We start from the raw sequence: 24,988 nt of genomic DNA, 5'->3' as shown, positions 1-24,988 counted from the left end.
GAACAGCGTTTTGTAGCGCACCCCATAGAAGTTTATGGTGGGAGGGACTTAGCGCTGTCAGGCTATCCCACCTCCACGTGTTTGCGCGCCTGAGCCTTTCACTAACTAACAATAACTGTTAACTTTAATTTTGCAATACTAGCGCAAGTATAGTAGAGCTATTAATTTAACCTAAGCAGTATTAGCACTTAATAGCGCTAATATTTTTGTACTTCCCTTGTTGAAAAGAATACCTAGATAGGCTCAGGAGCTGGGAACAAGACTGGATTGTCCTACCAGGGTATGTGGGTACTAAATTGCTCACACCGTAGGCGTATGAAGACCCATAGCCATATTACCATGCCCCAAGAAGAGCGGAAAATAAATAAAAAGACAGGTAAAGAGCGTGCATCAGACTCCCCCAAATATTCCTGGCCGATATACTGGTGGGAGGATGTGGACAGGCAAAATAAAAGGATAGAGCAATCGCATTTTGACCGAGGTGGCCTTTCTCTAATGCATACAGTCAAACTGCCATACAGGGAGGTGTAATTGTATATAACCAATCATGTAATTGGTCACATACAGTTACACCCCGTGAGTGTTTACTGCCATGTTTTTACGTGTTGGAAACCAATTACATAGGGAGTAGCATAAGCTATATGTAAGAGTTACAAGGGGTATTTAAGACAGTGGTGAGTGGCTGTATGGTGGTTTGACTGTATGCACTGAGAATGGCCACCTTGGCCGAAACGCGTTTGCTCTATCCTTTAATGTTGCATCTCCACATACTCCCATCTGATTTCCAGTGTCGGAAAGTCATTTTAACTGTCTTTTTTCCTTTGCCTCTATTTCTGGTGTATGGTAATATGGTCATTGCTCTTCATGCCTAGGGAGTGAGGAATTTAGTCCCCTCTAGTGAATAGTTTTAATCTTTTAATAAAAGTTACATAGATAGATAGATAGATAGATAGATAGATAGATAGATAGATAGATAGATATCCATTTCCTCTGAATATGAACCTCACACCCTTTCTTTACTATTCATTGTTCTATAAATAGTCATCACAGTAAGCCTAGCACATATATCAACAAGAAATGTCATGGCACAGTTATTTTTGTACACACCTTTACCCCCACCCTTCCCACCTCAGGTATTAATATAGAGAACTTGAGAGATTTACTTCATTCGGCATCTTGTAATTTGAGAGATAATATTTCCAAAAGACTGATTAACAGCTCTGTTATCAATAGGATGATGCTCCTTGTGATAATCATACTTTTAGCTGGTAAGCACATTATTATGGTCTATTAACTTGTACAGATTTATCATTGTTATAGACTAGATGCACCAATTGGACTCTGCATTGCTTAATTATTATACTGGATAATTGTATGTATAAATGAAACTGTATATTAAAGATGTGTATAAATATCACTGCTGTATTCTGTATTGTACATTTGCTGTCAGGGTATTGGTCACCAGAAAAGGAATATGATGTAATTTTATTTGTACCTAACAATTAAAAGGACACTGTACCCAAAAATTTTCTTTCGTGATTCAGATTGAGCATGACATTTTAAGCAACTTTCTAATTTACTCCTATTATCACATTTTTGTCCTTGCTGATTGGTGGATAAATTCATCCACCAATAAAAAAAGTGCTGTCCAGAGTACTGAAACAAAAAAAAAGCTTAGATGCCTTCTTTTTCAAATAATGATAGCAAGAGAACGAAGAAAAATTGATAATAGGAGTAAATTAGAAAGTTGCTTAAAATTGCATGCTCTTTCTGAATTACAAAAGAAAAAATTTGGGTACAGTGTCCCTTTAAGAATAATCACATTAATAGTGTGGAGTCATAAACAGCACTCTAAATAAAATATTTACGAACTCTTTTATATATGCTCCCAATGTATACATAGGAGAAGATAATGCTAGCCAGAAAAGATAAGCAAAATAATATTTAACCAAAAATAAAACCAATTAGGAACATGCAGTTAGCAGCCATTCCTAGTCACACAGTTCCATCATGTGATATACAGTTTTCAGTTTTATCTCCTGATCAACTAACATATACATCACATGGTGTCAGGGGATATATAAATTAATGTTTACAAATATATGTATGAAAAGATGAACTACAATTTGTAAATATTCATTTAAAAAATGAAGATTTTTTTTTTTCTTTTTATTCAAATAAGCGTACATGTGCTTGTTTATAAATACACTTTTAAAGTAATTGTAAGTAAATCACAAGTCAAGACACTGAACCCAAATTTTTTCTTTCTTGATTCAGATAGAGCATGGAATTTTAAGCAACTTTCTAATTTACTCATATTATCATTTTTTCTTCGTTCTCTTGCTATCTTTATTTGAAAATGAAGGCATCTAAGTTTTTTGTTTGGTTAAGACTCTGGACAGCACTTTTTTATTGGTGGATGAGTTTATCCACCAATCAGCAAGGACAACCCAGGTTGTTCACCAAAAATGGTCCGGCATCTAAACTTACATTCTTGCATTTCAAATAAAGATACCAAGAGAATGAAGAAAATTTGATAATAGGGGTAAATTAGAAAGTTGCTTAAAATTTCACGCTCTATCTGAATCACAAAAGAAAAAACTTGGGTTCAGTGTCCCTTTAATATCTAAAACTGTATGTCCGTGTGTGTGAGAGTGTGTAGGTGTGTTTATATATATATATATATATATATATATATATGTGTGTGTGTGTGTGTGTGTGTGTGAGTGCGTATGTGTGTGTTAGAGAGAGAGAGAGATAGCATATACTGTGTGTGTATAAATAGATGGATAAATAGATAAATAGATGGTAGATAAATATATATATATATATATATATATTTATATATATGTATATACTGTATATATATATGTGTGTCTGTGAGAGAGAGAGAGAGAGAGAGACAGAGAGTATATATATATATATATATATATGTGTGTGTGTGTGTGTATATATAATATATAGATATATAGATAGATAGATAGATAGATAGATAGATGATAGATAGATAGATAGATAGATAGATAGATAGATAGATAGATAGATAGATAGATAGATCGATAGATAGATATAAAGATATATAGATTAGATATAGATGATAGATAGATGATAGATAGATAGATAGATAGATAGATAGATAGATAGATAGATTAGATATAGATGTTAGATAGATGATAGATAGATAGATAGATAGATAGATAGATAAAATAGGTAGCATATGTGTGTGTGTGTATGTGTGTTTGTATATATATATATAACGATGTCTGTGTAGAGATGTTAGTAAAGTTATGTTAACCCTTCAGGGCAAGTTGTAATTTGGCAATTATTTCTGTAGGAAGTGTTTCTTCCTTTGCACTGGTCTTCCCCTGGCTGTCCCTCACATGCTGTGTATATAAGACCCTGTGTTTAAGTAGTGTGTGAGGGGGAGGCTGGCACCGCTGTTGTCTGTACTGTACCTGTGCTGTGTATACGTCATGGTGCAGGGGAGGCTGGCACTACTGAGTGTGTGTGAGGAAGGCTGGCACTGCTGCTGTCTGCATTGTACCTGTGCTGTGTATACATGTAATGGTGTAGTAGTGTGTGTGAGGGAGGCTGACACTGCTGCTGTCTGCACTGTACCTGTGCTGTGTATACATGTCATGGTGTAGTAGTGTGTGTGAGGGGGAGGCTGGCACTGCTGCTGTCTGTACTGTACCTGTGCTGTGTATACATGTCATGGTGTAGTAGTGTGTGTGAGGGGGAGGCTGGCACTGCTGCTTACTGCATTGTACCTGTGCTATGTATACATGTCATGGTGTAGTAGTGTGTGTGAGAGGGAGGCTGGCACTGCTGCTGTCTGTACTGTACCTGTGCTGTGTATACATGTCATTGTGTAGTAGTGTGTGTGAGGGGGAGGCTGGCACTGCTGCTTACTGCATTGTACCTGTGCTATGTATACATGTCACGGTGTAGTAGTGTGTGTTAGGGGGGAGGCTGGCACTGCTGATATCTGCACTGTACCTGTGCTGTGTATACATGTCATGGTGTAGTAGTGTGTGTGAGAGGGAGGCTGGCACTGCTGCTGTCTGTACTGTACCTGTGCTGTGTATACATGTCATTGTGTAGTAGTGTGTGTGAGGGGGAGGCTGGCACTGCTGCTTACTGCATTGTACCTGTGCTATGTATACATGTCACGGTGTAGTAGTGTGTGTGAGGGGGGAGGCTGGCACTGCTGATATCTGCACTGTACCTGTGCTGTGTATACATGTCATGGTGTAGTACTGTGTGTGAGGGGAGGCTGGCACTGCTGCTGTCTGCACTGTACCTGTGCTGTGTATACATGTCATGGTGTAGTAGTGTGTATGAGGAGGGAGTCGGGCACTGCTGCTGTCTGCACTGTACCTGTGCTATGTATACATGTCATGGTGTAGTAGTGTGTATGAGGAGGGAGGCTGGCACTACTGTTCTCTGCACTGTACCTGTGCTAAGTATACATGTCATGGTGTAGTAGTGTGTGTGAGGGGAAGCTGGCACTGCTGATGTCTGCACTGTACCAGTGCTGTGTATACATGTCATGGTGTAGTAGTGTGTGTGAGGGGGAGGCTGGCACTGCTGCTGTCTGCACTGTACTAGTGCTGTGTATACATGTCATGGTGTAGTAGTGTGTGTGAGGGGGGGGCTGGCACTGCTGCTGTCTGCACTGTACCTGTGCTGTGTATCTATATCATGGTGTAGTATGTGTGAGGCTGGCACTGCTGCTGTCTGTACTGTACCTGTGCTGTGTATACATGTCATGGTGTAGTACTGTGTGTGAGGGGAGGCTGGCACTGCTGATGTCTGCACTGTACCAGTGCTGTGTATACATGTCATGGTGTAGTACTGTGTGTGAGGGGGAGGCTGGCACTGCTGCTGTCTGCACTGTACCTGTGCTATGTATACATGTCATGGTGTAGTAGTGTGTGTGAGGGGGGAGGCTGGCACTGCTGATATCTGCACTGTACCTGTGCTGTATATACATGTCATGGTGTAGTATTGTATGTGAATGGAGGCACTGCTGCTGTCTGCACTGTACCTATGCTGTGTATACATGTCATGGTGTAGTAGTGTGTATGAGGAGGGAGGCTGGCACTGCTGCTGTCTGCACTGTACCTGTGCTATGTATACATGTCATGGTGTAGTAGTGTGTATGAGGAGGGAGGCTGGCACTACTGCTCTCTGCACTGTACCTTTGCTATGTATACATGTCATGGTGTAGTAGTGTGTGTGAGGGGAAGCTGGCACTGCTGATGTCTGCACTGTACCAGTGCTGTGTATACATGTCATGGTGTAGTAGTGTTTGTGAGGGGGAGGCTGGCACTGCTGCTTTCTGCACTGTACCTGTGCTGTGTATACATATCATGGTGTAGTACTGTGTGTGAGGGGGAGGCTGGCACTGCTGATGTCTGCACTGTACCAGTGCTGTGTATACATGTCATGGTGCAGTAGTGTGTGAGGGGGAGGCTGGCACTGCTGTCTGCACTGTACCTGTGCTGTGTATACTTTTCATGGTGTAGTATTGTGTGTGAGGGGGAGGCTAGCACTGCTGCTGTCTGCACTGTACCTGTGCTATGTATACTTGTCATGGTGTAGTATTGTGTGTGAGGGGGAGGCTGGGACTGCTGCTGTCTGCACTGTACCTGTGCTGTGTATACATGTCATGGTGTAGTAGTGTGTGTGAGGGGGGTAGGCTGGCACTGCTGCTGTCTGTACTGTACCTGTGCTGTATTTACATGTCATGGTGTAGTAGTGTGTGTGAGGGGAGGCTGGCACTGCTGCTGTCTGCACTGTACCTGTGCTGTGTATACATGTCATGGTGTAGTAGTGTGTGTGAGGGGGGTAGGCTGGCACTGCTGCTGTCTGTACTGTACCTGTGCTGTATTTACATGTCATGGTTTAGTAGTGTGTGTGAGGGGAGGCTGGCACTACTGCTGTCTGCACTGTACCTGTGCTGTCTATACATGTCATGGTGTAGTAGTGTGTGTGAGGGGAAGCTGGCACTGCTGATGTCTGCACTGTACCTAGAGTTGCCACCTCGGCCATGTTTTCCTGGCCACTTATGAGTTACACATGCTGCAGGGTGTGCAGGGAGGAACATGCATTGTGCTGTCCAGGATCACTATTCGTGTGCTGTCCAGGTGTGTAGTGCATGTTGCCGTCTGCACACCCTGCAGCATGTGTAACTAATAAGTGTCCAGGAAAACATGGCCGAGGTGGCAACTCTAACTGTACCAGTGCTGTGTATACATGCCATGGTGTAGTAGTGTGTGAGGGGGAGGCTGGCACTGCTGTCTGCACTGTACCTGTGCTGTGTATACATGTCATGGTGTAGTAGTGTGTGTGAGGGAGAGGCTGGCACTGCTGCTGTCTGTACTGTATCTGTGATGTGTATACATGTCATGGTGTAGTAGTGTGTGTGAGGGGGAGGCTGGCACTGCTGCTGTCAGCACTGTACCTGTGCTGTGTATATATGTTATGGTGTAGTAGTGTGTGTGAGGGGGAGGCTGGCACTGCTGCTCTCTGCACTCTACCTGTGTTGTGTATACATGTCATGGTGTAGTAGTTTGTGTGTAAGGGGAGGCTGGTACTTCTGCTGTCTGCACTGTACCTGTGCTATGTATACATGTCATGGTGTAGTAGTGTGTGAAGGGGTATATGGCACTCTTGCTATCTGTAGTGTGAGATATTATAAAGATGGTAAAATGAGGTCCCATATTTTATTTCTTTCAGTAGTTTCTATAAGATCCTATAAGGCTATTGTGATAACTTTTTAGCTATCTTTTGCCTACATGATTCTGTTACCAAATGTATTATTATTTATTTCCTATGCAGTTTCTCCGGTCAGGACTCAGTCTACAAGTCTTTCATCCTTTCTCAGCTCCTTAAACAACTTGTTAAATTCCATATTACAACTCAGTCAGCAAATCAGCAGTGGGACATCTGGTGCTGGTCAGATAAATACTAGTGCTACAGAAGCATCCTATACTAATCATGTTATACAAAGTCATCCAACCAGTAATCAGCTGACATCTTTCAGTACAAAGAATAGTACACTGTCAGCACCTACCAGATCCCCAGTAACCAACTTCAGCAAAGGAATGAGTACGCAGTCAGTACCAACCAATACTCCGGTAACCAACTCCAGCAAAGGAATAAGTACTCACTCAATACTAACCAATACTCCAGTAACCAACTCCAGCAAAGGAATCAGTGCTCAGTCAATACCAACCTATACTCTAGTAACCAACTCCAGCAAAGGAATCAGTACTCAGTCAATACCAATCAATACTCTAGTGACCAATTCCAGCAAAGGAATCAGTACTCAGTCAATACCAACCAATACTCTAGTGACCAACTCCAGTACAAGAATCAGCACCCTGTCAGTGCTAACCAGTAGCCCAGTGACCAACTCCAGTTCAGAAATCAGCACCCTGTCAGTGCCAACCAGTAGCCCGGTGACCAACTCCAGTACAGGAATCAGCACCCTGTCTGCACCAACCAGTAGCCCAGTAACCAACTCCAGTACAGGAATCAGCACCCTGTCAGCACCAACCAGTATCCCAGTGACCAACTCCAGAACAGAAATCAGCACCCTGTCAGCGCCAACCAGTAGCCCAGTGACCAACTCCAGTACAGGAATCAGCAACCTGTCAGCACCAACCAGTATCCCAGTGGCCAAATCCAGTACAGGAATCAACACCCTGTCAGCACCAAACAGTAGCCCAGTAACCAACTCCAGTACAGGAACCAGCACCCTGTCAGCACCAACCAGTAGCCCAGTGACCAACTCCAGTACAGGAACCAGCACCCTTTCAGCACCAACCAGTAGCCCAGTGACCAACTCCAGTACAGGAATCAGCACCCTGTCAGCACCAAACAGTAGCCCAGTGACCAACTCAAGTACAGGAACCAGCACCCTGTCAGCACCAACCAGTAGCCCAGTCATCAACTCCAGTACAGGAACCAGCACCCTGTCAGCACCAACCAGTAGCCCAGTGGCCAACTCCAGTACAGGAATCAGCACCCTGTCAGCACCAACCAGTAGCCCAGTCACCAACTCCAGTACAGGAATTAGCACCTGGTCAGCTCCAACCCGTAGCCCAGTGACCAACTCTAGTACAGGAATCAACACCCAGTCAGCACAAACGAGTAGCCCAGTGACCAACTCCAGTACAGGAATCAGCACCCAGTCAGCACAAACCAGTAGCCCAGTGACCAACTCCAGTACAGGAATCAGCAACCTGTCAGCATCAACCAGTAGCCCAGTGACCAACTCCAGTACAGGATCCAGCACCCTGTCAGCACTAACCAGTAGCCCAGTGACCAACTCCAGTACAGGAACCAGCACCCTGTCAGCACCAACCAGTAGCCCAATGACCAACTCCAGTACAGGAATCAGCACCCTGTCAGCACCAACCAGTAGCCCAGTCACCAATTCCAGTACAGGAATTAGCACCCGGTCAGCACCAACCCGTAGCCCAGTGACCAACTCTAGTACAGGAATCAGTACCCAGTCAGCACAAACCAGTAGCCCAGTGACCAACTCCAGTACAGGAATCAGCACCCAGTCAGCAAAAACCAGTAGCCCAGTGACCAACTCCAGTACAGGAATTAGCAACCTGTCAGCATCAACCAGTAGCCCAGTGACCAACTCCAGTACAGGAACCAGCACCCTGTCAGCACCAACCAGTAGCCCAGTGACCAACTCCAGTACAGGAATCAGCACCCTGTCAGCACCAACCAGTAGCCCAGTGACCAACTCCAGTACAGGAATCAGCACCCTGTCAGCACCAACTAGTATCCCAGTGACCAACTCCAGTACAGGAATCAGCACCCTGTCAGCACCAACCAGTAGCCCAGTGACCAATTCCAGTACAGGAATCAGCACCCTGTCAGCAAAAACCAGTAGCCCAGTGACCAACTCCAGTACAGGAATTAGCAACCTGTCAGCATCAACCAGTAGCCCAGTGACCAACTCCAGTACAGGAACCAGCACCCTGTCAGCACCAACCAGTAGCCCAGTGACCAACTCCAGTACAGGAATCAGCACCCTGTCAGCACCAACCAGTAGCCCAGTGACCAACTCCAGTACAGGAATCAGCACCCTGTCAGCACCAACTAGTATCCCAGTGACCAACTCCAGTACAGGAATCAACACCCGGTCAGCACCAACCAGTAGCCCAGTGACCAATTCCAGTACAGGAATCAGCACCCGGTCAGCACCATCCAGCCCAGTCACTAAATTCAGTACATCATTACTACCAAATGGAACCAACATCAACACTTTACGTAAGTTAAGTCATAAATACAAGGTTAACCTAGCTTACAACATAGCAGCACTACATAGTTGTAGACTACAGTTTTACACTTATTTATTTGTTATTTAAACAACTAACTTACAGCTAGACTACGAGTTTGGCGTTATGAGTGAAAAAGCAGCGTTAACAGAGTTCTTATGAGGTTATAACTAGAATGTGGTGACTTAAGAAGATGTGATCTGGTTGGACGTGGTCTGAGGTGGTGTAGTTAACACAATAAAAAATACAAAATTCAAAAAACAACAACAAAAAAAGATCAAAATTCAAAAAAATAAAAATAAAAGTGAAAAATGGGAAAAAAAGTAAAAAAACTGCTAAAAAATTCTGTGAGAATCACACAGACTGTGTAGGTGAATGTCAAAAGAAAAAGTATGTACACACAAAATAAATTGTAATCCAATGTGAAAAAACAGTCAATGTTGATAGTTAAAACGACCTTATTTCCTGGTGGTGAGATTCCTTTCTTAGTGGTGAGAACCCCAGTGATGGATTTAGATAGTCTCCCAGTGAGTGGCTTTTAGTCTCTCCTGGTGACGAGAATCCCTGCGGATGGATCCTTTGTCTCTCAGTTCATAAGGTCAATGTCCTCTTGGCTGCAGCTATTGCTCTAAAGCAAAGCCTTGAAAGAAAGCGGAGTAACTGTAAGAGCAATAGCTGAGAATTGAAAGACCAAGGATCTATCCGCAGGGATTCTCGTCACCAGGAGAGTCTAAAAGCCACTCACTGGGAGACTATCTAAATCCATCACAGGGGTTCTTACCACTAAGAAAGGAATCTCTCACAGAATTTTTTAGCAACTTTTTTACTTTTTCCCTTTTTTTCACTTTTTTCTCCTTTATTTTTATTTTTATTTTTTCAATTTTTTATTTTTTATTTATTTTTCTTGTTTTTTGAATTTTGTATTTTTTATTGTGTTAACTACACCACCTCGGAACACGTCCAACCAGATCACATCTTCTTAAGTCGCCACATTCAAGTTACAACCTCATAAGAACTCTTTTGAACATTAACCAAACAGGTCTGTCCACTCTGCACCACTCTTACACCACCACACCTTCACAGCCCTAACCCTTTCAGTGATTTCACACCCCTCTTATTGGGTATCACCAATACTAGGCTGAGGTCCACCAGCTGGACATCCGTTATCAACCTGCCCTTTGTTTTTATGCTTTTACTTTTCACTTTTTCCTGAATTGTGGATCCACATTTTATGATTTTTTGATTGTGAACTTATTTCTGTTTTATGACTAATGTGTTATGATTAAACTTTCCGTATACCATACCTGATTATCACCACTTATTCTATTCCATACCTTTGGAGTTTTCAGTCACCTGGCCTTGTTCATGAGGCGTTTTGATCACACAACCCACTATCATTCCTATACAGGCCAGCAAGATAGCCTTTGTACAGAGCTATAGGTGGGTCTGTCTCTGGGTGCTCTATCTATACAATACATGACATATCTTTTAAAAAATCCTTTTTTAATGGGACTCCAATACCGCCGGTATTACGAGTTTGCCTGGGAGGAAAGTGAGCGGTACACCCTATACTGACAAGATTCGTACCACCATCTAAAGTCAGTAATTATGAGTTTTACGTTACAAAGCTGTACCAAGTGTTAAAAAGTACACTAACACCCATAAACTACCTATTAACCCCTAAACCGAGGCCCTCCCGCGTCGCAAACACTATTAAAATTTATTAACCCCTATTCCACCGCTCCCCGACATTGTCGCCAATATAATAAACCTATTAACCCCTAAACCGCCGCCCTCCCGCATCGCAAACACTATTTAAATATTATTAAAGGGACAGTCAACCCAAAAATTACTGTTACTTATTTAGATTAGTTAATTAACAATCTTTACATCAAACTCTAGCCCAATTTTCATCTAAATAAACTTTGGCAGAAAATACACTTACTAGATCTCATCTGGCTGTTTTGAAATGGCCGCCTGACTCCTCCTTCTCTGACGTCTCCCAAAAGCTTGAGCTGCAGCGCTAGTACAGGAACTTCTCGTCCCTGCGCGCTCCTTTCATTCAGCTCCTTTCATCAATCTCATGGCTGACTGATGTGACAAAGATCCCACAATCTAATACTTTATAGAGGAGAGGGAGAAAGAGAGCTATATCTACAAGATGCTTCTTAATAAATTAAAAACTATCAATAAGGGGCAAATGTATGTTGCAGTAATAATAATTGTAGACACTGTTGTATCACAAAACTAAGTTTATAGAGTTGCACACACTGCAGAGCTTTATAAAAACAATCTGACAGTTAATTTCACTTTGTTCCGATTGCTGCAGGCTTATGGATAGATCTATGGATACTCTACCACTGTGGGCTGCATATTTGTTACCGACTTGTTTGGAAGATATTTACTATAGTAATACGTATCATTATACAATAGGCTCACTTGATGGTATGCTGTATTGTATTATAAAGAGAAAATAAGTATTTTTATTAGTGCTGTTATGGTTAAAATACCCCCGCATTTATTCATATTGTGTAGTCTGTTATACAAATGGCAAGTGGTCATTGTTAACCGTATTAACCCTTTTTTTGTTAATTAGCAAGCAAGTATTTAATGTATACACAAATTAACATTGTGCATTATTTGGCAATTAACAAGAATGAGAAATACATATTTATCTTATGACCCCTGCTCAAGCATTGGAACAAATTTGTTACGGGGTTAGGGTATAGGGAGGGGGTAGAGGAGCTCTCTGTCATCTTTATACCCGGGCATCAGTCAGAACAGAGTGACTGTCAGACCGGGTCACTGGGAGCCATGATGGTGCCAGTGCACAGCCCGGAGTCAACAAGCAGCAAACACCCCCCCAGAAAAAGACAGCGGCTCACACATCTCAGCCCAGAGGAGAAAGCATGCTCAGGAGGTGCGGTTACAGTCTGAATATAATGTCACTTGGGAATTTGACTAAAGTGGGTAGTGTGTGTGTATATATCTGTCTCCAGCTTTCTATAATATACTGACGAGATGTCATTCACTTTGACGTTATTCTGTAATATTCTGTAATAGTAACACATGGCCAATTAGATCACACAGAATAACGTCAAAGGGAATGACATCTCGTCAGTATATTATAGAAAGCTGGAGACAGATATATACACACACACTAGCCACCTTAGTCAAATTCCCAAGTGACATTATATTCAGACTGTAACCGCACCTCCTGAGCGTGCTTTTTCCTCTGGGCTGAGATGTGTGAGCCGCTGTCTTTTTCTGGGGGGGGGTGTTTGCTGCTTGTTGACTCCGGGCTGTGCACTGGCACCATCATGGCTCCCAGTGACCCAGTCTGACAGTCACTCTGTTCTGACTGATGCCCGGGTATAAAGATGACAGAGAGCTCCTCTACCCCCTCCCTATACCCTAACCCCGTAACAAATTTGTTCCAATGCTTGAGCAGGGGTCATAAGATAAATATGTATTTCTCATTCTTGTTAATTGCCAAATAATGCACAATGTTAATTTGTGTATACATTAAATACTTGCTTGCTAATTAACAAAAAAAGGGTTAATACGGTTAACAATGACCACTTGCCATTTGTATACCAGACTACACAATATGAATAAACGCGGGGGTATTTTAACCATAACAGCACTAATAAAAATACTAATTTTCTCTTTATAATTATAATACAATACAGCATACCATCAAGTGAGCCTATTGTATAATGATACGTATTACTATAGTAAATATCTTCCAAACAAGTCGGTAACAAATATGCAGCCCACAGTGGTAGAGTATCCATAGATCTATCCATAAGCCTGCAGCAATCGGAACAAAGTGAAATTAACTGTCAGATTGTTTTTATAAAGCTCTGCAGTGTGTGCAACTCTATACACTTAGTTTTGTGATACAACAATGTCTACAATTATTATTACTGCAACATACATTTGCCCCTTATTGATAGTTTTTAATTTATTAAGAAGCATCTTGTAGATATAGCTCTCTTTCTCCCTCCCCTCTATAAAGTATTAGATTGTGGGATCTTTGTCATATCAGTCAGCCATGAGATTGATGAAAGGAGCTGAATGAAAGGAGCGAGCAGGGACGAGAAGTTCCTGTACTACTGCTGCAGCTCAAGCTTTTGGGAGACGTCAGAGAAGGAGGAGTCAGGTGGCCATTTCAAAACAGCCAGATGAGATCTAGTAAGTGTATTTTCTGCCAAAGTTTATTTAGATGAAAATTGGGCTAGAGTTTGATGTAAAGATTGTTAATTAACTAATCTAAATAAGTAACAGTAATTTTTGGGTTGACTGTCCCTTTAACACCTAATCTGCCATCCGCCCACACCGCCGCTATAATAAACCTATTAGCCCCTAAACTGCAAGCCCCCCACAACGAAATATACTTAAATAAACTATTAACCCCTAAACCTAACGACCCCCTAACTTTATATTAAAATTACAATTTCCCTATCTTAAATTAAATTAAATCTTACCTGTCAAATTAAATAAATTAATTTTAAACAATCAATTAAACTAAGATAATTATTAAACTACAATTAAACTAACTACCAATTAAATTAAACTAAACTACACATTAAAAAAATCTTAACACTACTCTAAAAATTACAAAAAGTATCTAATTACAAAAAATAAAATAACTAAATTACAAAAAAACCCACTAAATTAAGAAAAATAAGAAACAAATTATCAAAAATAAAAAAGAATTACACCTAATCTAATAGCCCTATCAAAATAAAAAGCCCCCCCCCCCAGGGCATTTAGCTCTTTTACATGCCCAGACCCTAATCTAAAAATAATACCCATCCAAAAAAAACCTTAAATAAACCTAACACTAACCCCCGTCGATCCACTTACAGTTCTTGAAGTCCCGCTTGAAGGATCCATCCAGCCAGAGAAGTCATCATCCATGCGGCATGAAATCTTCATCCAGTCTGCATCTTCTATCTTCATCCATCCGGCGTGGAGCGGGTCCATCCTGAAGACATCCAGCGTGGAGCATCCTCTTCATACGGTCGCCGCCATAAACTGGAACTTCAATGCAAGTGACGTCATCCAATATGGCGTCCCTTTCATTCCTATTGAGCTGTTCCAATCAGCCAATTGGATTTGAGCAGCTCTCATTCTATTGGCTGTTCCAATAAGCCAATAGGATGAGAGCTCAATCCTTTTGGCTGATTGGAACAGCCAATAGGATTTTAGCAGCTCTAATCCTATTGGCTGATTGAAATCTTTCAGCCAATAAAAATGAAAGGTACAACACACCATCTTGGATGACGTCACTTGCCTTGAAGTTCCAGTTTACGGCAGCGACCGTATGAAGAGGATGCTCCGCGCCGGATGTCTTCAAAATGGACCCACTCAGCGCCGGATGTATGAAGATAGAAGATGCCATCTGGATAAATAATTATTGCCGCCTGGATGAGGACTTCGCCGCCTGGATTAAGATCGAAGAGGCCGCCTGGATGGATCTTTCAAGTGGGACTTCAAGAACTGTAAGTGCATCGTCGGGGGTTAGATTTAGGTTTATTTAAGGTTTTTTTGGGTGGTTTTTATTTTTAGATTAGGGTCTTGGCATGTAAAAGAGCTAAATGCCCTTTTAAGGGCAATGCCCATACAAATGCCCTTTTCAGGGCAATGGGGAGCTTAATTTTTTTTAGATAGTTATTTTATTTCTGGGGGGTTGGTTGTGGGGGTGGTGGGTTTTACTGTTGGGGGGGGGTTGTATTTTTTTACATGTAAAACAGCTGATTTCTTTGGGGCAATGCCCCTCAAAAGGCCTTTTTAAGGCCCATTGGTAGTTTATTGTAGGCTAGGGTTTTTTTTTTATTATGGGGGGCTTTTTTATTTTGATAGGGCTATTAGATTAGGTGTCATTCTTTTTTATTTTTGATAATTTGTTACTTATTTTTTGTAATTTAGTGTTTGGTTTTTTATGTAATTTAGTTATTTTTATTGTTAGTAATTTTAGGCCTAGATTTGGAGTTTGGCGTTAGCCGTGAAAACCAGCGTTAGATGCTCCTAACGCTGGTTTTAGGCTACCTCCGGTATTTGGAGTCACTCAAAATAGGGTCTAACGCTCACTTTTCAGCCGCAACTTTTCCATACCGCAGATCCCCTTACGTAAATTGCGTATCCTATCTTTTCAATGGGATTTTTCTAACTAGAAGTCGTGTCTGAAGTGAGCGTTAGAACTCTAACGACAAAACTCCAGCCGCAGGAAAAAAGTCAGTAGTTAAGAGCTTTCTGGGCTAACGCCGGTTTATAAAGCTCTTAACTACTGTACTCTAAAGTACACTAACACCCATAAACTACCTATGTACCCCTAAACCGAGGTCCCCCCACATCGCCGACACTCGTTTAAATTTTTTTAACCCCTAATCTGCCGACCGCCACCTACGTTATACTTATGTACCCCTAATCTGCTGCCCCTAACACCGCCGACCCCTATATTATATTTATTAACCCCTAACCTGCCCCCCACAACGTCGCAGCCAGCTACCTACAATAATTAACCCCTAATCTGCCGACCGCAAAGCGCCGCCACCTACGTTATACTTATGTACCCCTAATCTGCTGCCCCTAACATCGCCGACCCCTATATTATATTTATTAACCCCTAATCTGCCCCCCTCAACGTCGCCTCCACCTGCCTACACTTATTAACCCCTAATCTGCCGAGCGGACCGCATCGCTATTATTATAAAGTTATTAACCCCTAATCCGCCTCACTAACCCTATAATAAATAGTATTAACCCCTAATCTGCCCTCCCTAACATCGCCGACACCTAACTTCAAACATTAACCCCTAATCTGCCGACTGGAGCTCACCGCTATTCTAATAAATGTATTAACCCCTAAAGCTAAGTCTAACCCTAACACTAACACCCCCCTAAATTAAATATAATTTAAATCTAACGAAATAAATTAACTCTTATTAAATAAATTATTCCTATTTAAAGCTAAATACTTACCTGTAAAATAAATCCTAATATAGCTACAATATAAATTATAATTATATTATAGCTATTTTAGGATTAATATTTATTTTACAGGTAACTTTGTATTTATTTTAACCAGGTACAATAGCTATTAAATAGTTAAGAACTATTTAATAGCTAAAATAGTTAAAATAATTACAAAATTACCTGTAAAATAAATCCTAACCTAAGTTACAATTAAACCTAACACTACACTATCAATAAATTAATTAAATAAACTACCTACTATTACCTACAATTAACCTAACACTACACTATCAATAAATTAATTAAATACAATTGCTACAAATAAATACAATTAAATAAACTAGCTAAAGTACAAAAAATAAAAAAGAACTGTTACAAAAAATAAAAAAATATTTACAAACATAAGAAAAATATTACAACAATTTTAAACTAATTACACCTACTCTAAGCCCCCTAATAAAATAACAAAGCCCCCCAAAATAAAAAAATGCCCTACCCTATTCTAAATTACTAAAGTTCAAAGCTCTTTTACCTTACCAGCCCTGAACAGGGCCCTTTGCGGGGCATGCCCCAAGAAGTTCAGCTCTTTTGCCTGTAAAAAAAAACATACAATACACAAGCCCCCCAACATTACAACCCACCACCCACATACCCCTAATCTAACCCAAACCCCCCTTAAATAAACCTAACACTAAGCCCCTGAAGATCTTCCTACCTTGTCTTCACCTCACCGGGTTCACAGATCTGTCCAGAAGAGCTCCTCCGATGTCCTGATTGAAGCCCAAGCGGGGGGCTGAAGAGGTCCATGATCCGGCTGAAGTCTTCATCCAAGCGGGGCAGAAGAGGTCTTCCATCCGATTGAAGTCTTCATCCAAGCGGGATCTTCTATGGTCATCCATCCGGAGCGGCAGGATCCTGAAGACCTCCGACGCGGAACATCCATCCTGGCCGACGACTGAACGACGAATGACGGTTCCTTTAAATGACGTCATCCAAGATGGCGTCCCTCGAATTCTGATTGGCTGATAGGATTCTATCAGCCAATCGGAATTAAGGTAGGAATATTCTGATTGGCTGATGGAGTCAGCCAATCAGAATCAAGTTCAATCCGATTGGCTGATCCGATCAGCCAATCAGATTGAGCTCGCATTCTATTGGCTGATCGGAGCAGATTAGGGGTTAATAGTTTTATGTAGGTGGCGGCGATGTTGGGGGCAGCAGATTAGGGGTTAATAACTTTAGTATAGTGACAGTGACATCGGGAGTGGCAGATTAGGGGTTAATAGTTTTATGTAGGTGGCGACGATGTTAGGGGCGGCAGATTAGGGGTTAATAACTTTAGTATAGTGGCAGTGACATTGGGAGTGGCAGATTAGGGGTTAATAGTTTTATGTAGGTGGCGGCGATGTTGGGGGCAGCAGATTAGTGGTGTTTAGACTTGGGGTTTATGTTAGGGTGTTAGGTTTAAACATTATTTTCTTTTTCCCCACAGACATCAATGGGGCTGCATTATGGAGCTTTTGTTTCCGAGATCGCAGGTGTTTTTTTTTTTTGACGGCTCTCCCGATTGATGTATATGGGGAAATCGTGCACGAGCACGTCAAAGCAGCGCTTATTTTCACTGCGGTATTGAGCTCAACACAACCATTTCGCTCGCACAAGCCTACTTTTTTAAAACTTGTAATACTAGCTCTATAGGGAGGTGAAATAACGCTGCTTTTGTGGCGGTCGTTAAAATCCCTATAGCGCTTAAAACTCGTAATCTAGCTGATAATCATAAATACATCTACATACTATTTTCACATTTATCTTTGCTTTGAATACATCATTATTTCTAGCATTAATTAAAGGGACATAAAACCACATTTTTTTCTATTATCAAATTTGTGTCATTCTCTTGCTATCCCTTGTTAAAGTAGCAGCTATGCACTACTGGAAGTTAATGGGACACATCTGGTGAGCCAATGATATAAGGCATATATGTGCAACCACTAGTGATGTCGTGAACCTAAAAAATTGGGTTCGCGGACGGCGTACGCAAACTTCCACAAAAGTTTGCGAACGGGCGAACCGCCATAGACTTCAATAGGCAGGCGAATTTTAAAACCCACAGGGACACTTTCTGGCCACAATAGTGATGGAAAAGTTGTTTCAAGGGGACTAGCACCTGGACTGTGGCATGCCGGAGGGGGATCCATGGCAAAACTCCCATGGAAAATTACATAGTTGATGCAGAGTCTGGTTTTAATCCATAAAGGGCATAAATCACCTAACATTCCTAAATTGTTTGGAATAACGTGCGTTAAAACATCAGGTATGATGTTGTATCGATCAGGTAGTGTAAGGGTTACGCCCGCTTCACAGTGCGCAGTGTAGGTGATATACAGGACCGTCTTTAACACAGGGCAAAAGGGGCAGCTGCCCTGGGCCCAGTCTCTGTTGAGGGGCCCAAGAGTCCTAAAAAAAAAAAAATTTTTTTTTTTTTTTTTTTTTTTTTTTTTTTTTAAATGGTTCATACCAGACTGCTGATGTGACATGGGGAACACACACATTCAGTCCTAATACTGTCACAGTCAAAAGTACTCTGCTTATATTTTTTTTTAAAAACTGTGCCAGACCGTGCCGGTGTCATGTGACATGCCAAGCTAGTGCCATGTACTGTTTTAGATGTGCACTGTGCAGCACTGAATGCAAAGCCCTAACTCGGCATCCAGCCATTTCCCACTGCATCAGAAAAGGTCCTACTGGGGTTACCACTGTTACCAGGTAACTGCTCTGGTGGTCGGGATTGTTTCTGGGTAGGGCTGACTGTAGGCGCATGCAGCAGAAAGCTGGAGCGGCAGGCACATGAGGATTTGAGCATCTGTGCAGCTGCATACACTGCTCTCTTCAGTCTTGAGGCTGTGTGACTCATCTCACACTGTATCCATGCAGCCTTGGACAGACAGCATCATGTCTACTGGTCCCCTTAGCCTTGCTCTTTCTGCTGTGGCCCTAAGATCAACTAACTGAAGTTTGTTAGGGGAATAGTGCTTTGTAGAAAGGTGTCAGTGGGAAGAATAAGTGAGTGCACACACGCCCCTCCCCATGCAGCAGTGTCTAGTTCAGGGTGAGAGGGAACTTGTTCCTAGCAAAGAAGCTACATGTGCTGGTGTGGCTGATGTATAGCGTCATGCTGATACTTCACACATTAATGTAAGGTTTATTTTTATAGTTTTTATTTTCTCTCTGTCTCAGATTTTACAGCTTCCCATAGTAGTTCTGCTGTTCCAGTCAGTAAACTTATATTTGTCTGCACCTCCATGCTTCCTCCTTTACCTTGCTTTGCTCCTTTTGGCTACCCTAAATCTCTTTAACCAGCTAACCTCAGACCAGAATCACATTCAAAAGAATATTAAATGAATCCACAGTGGAGGAATTTATATATTTATTTACTTATTAGTACTGCTTAGGTCCAGTTTCACATATTGCAATTTTTAATTTTTTTTTTTTTTTTAAATGATTAGCCCAGCAGTGGATGATCCACCGCTGGGCTAATAATAAAAAAAATTTGATTTAGTTGTTTTTTGGGATTTTGGGGTGGAGAGCGAAATTGCATGGGGTGGGGGGGGGCCAAGAAAATTTTTGCCCAGGGTCCAATCAATATTAAAGACGGCCCTGGTGATATACCTGCCCTGACCATGCTTTGCAGACCAGGTATCAGTGGTAAGATGGACCCTTGCCCCAACACTGTGTGCCAGACATGCCATTATAGCAGACTTATATGGCTTTGGCGTTGCTTTTTGGTAATTAGAAGGCTGCTAAATGCCACTGCGCACCACACGTGTTTTATGCCCAGCAGTGAAGGGGTTAATTAGGGAGCATGTAGGCAGATTGTAGAGTTAATTTTAGCTTAAGTGTAGTGTAGTAGACAACCCAAAGTATTGATCTAGGCCCATTTTGCTATATTTCATGCCACCATTTCACCGCCAAATGCGATCAAATAAAAAAAAATTGTTCACTTTTTCACAAACTTTAGGTTTCTCACAGAAATTATTTACAAACAACTTATGCAATTATGGCTTCTCTGGGATCCCCTTTGTTCAGAAATAGCAGACTTATATGGCTTTGGCGTTGCTTTTTGGTAATTAGAAGGCTGCTAAATGCCACTGCGCACCACACGTGTTTTATGCCCAGCAGTGAAGGGGTTAATTAGGGAGCATGTAGGCAGCTTGTAGAGTTAATTTTAGCTTAAGTGTAGTGTAGTAGACAACCCAAAGTATTGATCTAGGCCCATTTTGGTATATTTAATGCCACCATTTCACCGCCAAATGCGATCAAATTTAAAAAAAACTTAAATTTTTTCGCAATTTTAGGTTTCTCACTGAAATTATTTACAAACAGCTTGTGCAATTATGGCACAAATGGTTGTAAATGCTTCTCTGGGATCCCCTTTGTTCAGAAATAGCAGACATATATGACTTTGGCGTTGCTTTCTGGTAATTAGAAGGCCACTAAAATGCTGCTGCGCATCACACGTGTATTATAGCTAGCAGTGAAGGGGTTAATTAGGTAGTTTGTAGGAAGCTTGCAGGGTTAATTTTAGCTTTAGTGTAGAGATCAGCCTCCCACTTGACACATCAGACCCCCTGATCCCTCCCAAACAGCTCCCTTCCCTCCCCCACCCCACAATTGTCCCCGCCATCTTAAGTACTGGCAGAAAGTCTGCCAGTACTAAAATAAAAGGTTTTTAAAAAATGTTTATTTTTTTTAGCATATTTACATATGGTGTGGTGTAGCATTCCCCCTTAGCCCCCAACCTCCCTGATCCCCCCCCAAAACAGCTCTCTAACCCTCCCCATCTGCCTTATTGGCGGCCATCTTGGGTACTGGCAGCTGTCTGCTATTATTTCACAGTCAAAAAAGTGTTGTTGTTTTTTTAAATGTACACTACTGTTACACCTGATATGAGTGGTGGCACTGGGCAAGTGGGCACAGTATACGCTGTGAGCCTGACACACACGCTGGCAGGCAGGCAACTGCAATTAGATTACACAGGAAAAAAAAAAAGCAGACTGATGTTCTAGCCCTAAAAAGTGCTTTTTGGGGTGCTGTCCTTACAGCAGAGATCAGATGAGTCCTTCAGGACTGTAGTGGACACTGAATACACTAGCCTAGCTATCGATTTCCCTATTAAATCAGCAGCAGCTCCACTGTCCCTCCTCTCACTAAGAATGCAGCTTCCAAATGAATCTAAAATGGATGCTGTCCAGGAGGTGGGAGGGTCTGGGAGGGAGGGTCTGCTGCTAATTGGCTGTAATGTGTATTCTGACTGTGAGGTACAGGGTCAAAGTTTACTCAATGATGACGAATAGGGGGCGGATCGAACATCGCATATGTTCGCCGGCTGAGGCGAACGCGAACATGCTATGTTCGCCGGGAACTAATCACCGGCGAACTATTCGCAACATCACTAGCAGCCACCACTTAGCAGCTAGCTCCCAGTAGTGCATATCTGTTCCCAAGCCTAGCTAGCTATGCTTTTCAGCAAATGATACAAAGAGAACAAAGCAAATTAAATAATAGAAGTAAATAAGTTGTTTAAAATACAGAATCATGAAAGAAAACATGTTTGGCTATACAGTATGTCCCTTTAAATAATAAATTTGCCTTTAAATGTCAGAATTAAAATCCAAAACATTTTTACTCTTTCAGATACAACATCAGCTGGAGTTATTGATACATTTCCATGGTGGAATATGATCCTTATTGCTCTGGCTGTTATAATCGTGCCCCAGGTTTAGCAGGTGCCTTCTTCCCTGTAAGTCTGACTGTCTACTGTTCCCTGGTGGTTATAATGTCCCATTAGGTATATCTGATAATTACATTAAAAATTATTGTGAAAATAAAGTCATTTTTTATTACAACAATGTGTAAATAAATCACAATAAATAAACCAACTGAAAATGTGTTTCTAAAAAGTAAATGTGGAAAACATCTGTATGTAACAAAGTAACAAATCATGTTACTTCTCATATATCTGTGTATATGTATATACACAGTATGTGTATATATGTGGGTGTGTATATGTATGTATATATATATATATATATATAAGTGAAGAAAAAAAAGCTAAATCTGACACATTCCATGCAAAACTCCAAAAATGGACTGGACAAAATTATTGGCACCTTCTCAAAATTGTAATAAATAATTGCATTTTAAGTTTGTGATGCTCCTGTAATTTGTAATCTAACTCACCTGTATCAATTACCAGGTGCTGACAATATAGAAATCACACCGGCAACCAGTTAAAGTGGTGAAAAATGTACTCAACCTTTCTGTTGCGTGTCTCTGTGTGCCACACTAAGCATGGAGAAGGGAAAGAGCAGCAAAGAATTGTCTGAGGATTTGAGAACAAAAATTGTGGAAAAGCATGGACAATCTCAAGGTTACAAGTCCATCTCCAGAGATCTTAATGTTCCTGTGTCCACTGTGCGCAACATTGTCAAGAAGTTTACAGCCCATGGCATTGTAGCTAATCTCCCTGTGTGTGGACGAAAGAAAAAAATTGATCAAAGATTGGGCAACAAAGGATTATTCGAATGGTGGATAAAGAACCTTGATCAACTTCCAGACAAATTCAAGATGACCATCAGACACAGGGTACAAATGTGTCAGCTCACAGTATACGTCGCCATCTGAATGAAAAGGGACGCTATAGTGAACTGCTTGTGCAATGATAAATGATGGGAACTGCTTGTGCAATGTTAAATGATTGGGCCGAATTATCAAGCTCCGAAAGCTTGATGCCCCTTGTGTCTGAATGCTTGATGCCCCCTTGATGCCCCTTGTGTACGAATGCTTGATGCCCCTTGTTTCCGACGAGCCTTCAGGCTCACCAGAAACAGAAGTTATGAAGCAGCGGTCTAAAGACTGCTGCTTCTTAACTTGTCCGCCTGCTCTGAGGCCGCGGACAGAAATCAACCAAATCTGCAGGGGGCGGCATTACAATGATAAATGCAAAGAGCGTATGCTGTCGGCATTTATCGATGTACGGCAGACACGATATGCTACATTGTATCATGTCCGCTCGCACATTAATAAATAGGCCCCATAGTATTTATATTTACTTTTTTGTTATATAATGACAATTATTTTTGTTTCATTTTTAATGTGTAATTTATTTGCACATTTATTAGAAATGTTTAAACTGTTTTTTGTTATAATGTTTATCCATAGGGTGATCTGGGGATGAGAGTCAGAATAATGTGTCACACTAATAGTGTAGAGCTCTGCTTTGCATCTATAACCAATAACATCTGCACAAACTTTTGTTACACCTACAAATTTCAGCACATTATTGTATACAATGAGACTAAACAAGGATAAACAATATAGACATTCAGAGTTTAAATTAAAACATAATATAATTTATATATTTTTTGTAGATTAACTATTTTGTGATACCTTCCAAGAATTCTTCCTGAGGGCCCCGGCTTCAGGTTGCTTATGTGATCTATGGACATTCATACAATCTTGTGTATATTATTAACTGATAAATGAATCTATCAGAGGCATTTTGCGATATAATCAAGGAATTCTTCAAGAGAGCCCGGCATCAGGCTACCAATGTGACCACTGGACTTTCTTAACACCTTATGCATTTACTGCTAAATATTTCTATCAGGGGAGTAACTACAGGGGTCCCACCGAAGATGGGTCCCAGCCTTCTAGAGGGGCTGCCCATCCTGTCCTAGTGTGTGTGTGGGGTGGTCATGGTACCACACTTATCTCTGCTTCTTTCTATAGCACTTAATTTATAAGGCACTGCAACTCCCCAGTACTCTGCACGGCTCATTGCGTATTCTGAGAAAATAAAGGGTTTATAGTGTATAAAGCGCTGGACTTAAAACGCTTTTTTGCCTCCCGAAATACTGTCCTCCTCCTGGACAGAGAAAATGTAAATAAAACAGAGAATGGTTTTCGGGGGCGCTCAGTAAGCTCAAAACGTTAGAGATATGGGTATGATCACATTAATAATGGGGACCTTAATAAGGGTGTTCTCAAATAATTATATATATATATAATTATATATATTTGGACTCTTCCTTTTTGGTAAAAAATAATTGAAGGATAAATCACTCTTTTTTTTCTTTTATTGCGTATTCTGCTTTCCCCCCAGCTTTTGACCGTTTAAGGAGATTTCTCTTTGCCCCAGAGTGCTAAGAGAAGCCCCATTTTTGACCAATAAGTGATCTCCCGTGTTGCTACATATCTGCCAACCATTCTCATCCAGGCTGAAATATCCCTCCTGCCGCTGCTAATTTAAGAGGATAAAAGGCAACACAATTTTACCAGACTGACCTCCCTCTTCCAACACAAATTTTCTAATTCCTTGACTGTCAGATTGGAGTCAAGTGAGTATAGACAGATAAATAGATAGATTGATAGATAGATAGATAGATAGATGATAGATAGATAGATAAATAAAAGATAGATGATAGATAGATAGATAGATGATAGATAGATAATAGATAGATAGATGATAGATAGATAGATAGATAGATGATAGATAAATAAAAGATAGATGATAGATAGATAGATAGATAGATAGATAGATAGATAGATAGATAATAGATAGATAAATAGATAGATAGATAACAGATAGATGATAGATATATAGATAGATAGATAGATAGATAGATAGATAG

The 24,988-nt window shown here is 41.2% G+C and overlaps 1 protein-coding gene across 1 annotated transcript; it reads left to right on the top strand.

The window, feature by feature from the left end:
- The first annotated feature begins 1,182 nt into the window (after positions 1-1,182).
- On the top strand, positions 1,183-24,174 carry LOC128667136 (uncharacterized). Its single transcript, XM_053722057.1, has 4 exons — positions 1,183-1,268; positions 6,847-9,303; positions 21,990-22,095; positions 22,552-24,174. Exons 1-3 carry the CDS (start codon positions 1,235-1,237, stop codon positions 22,076-22,078), a joined length of 2,580 nt encoding a protein of 859 aa, XP_053578032.1. The 5' UTR covers positions 1,183-1,234; the 3' UTR covers positions 22,079-22,095; positions 22,552-24,174.
- The last annotated feature ends 814 nt before the right edge of the window (positions 24,175-24,988 follow it).

The sequence above is a fragment of the Bombina bombina genome, chromosome 7 (genome assembly GCF_027579735.1).
Source record: "Bombina bombina isolate aBomBom1 chromosome 7, aBomBom1.pri, whole genome shotgun sequence".
NCBI lineage: Eukaryota > Metazoa > Chordata > Amphibia > Anura > Bombinatoridae > Bombina > Bombina bombina.
Note: the sequence above shows the minus strand (reverse complement) of the source record. Positions and strands in the feature narration are given on the sequence as shown.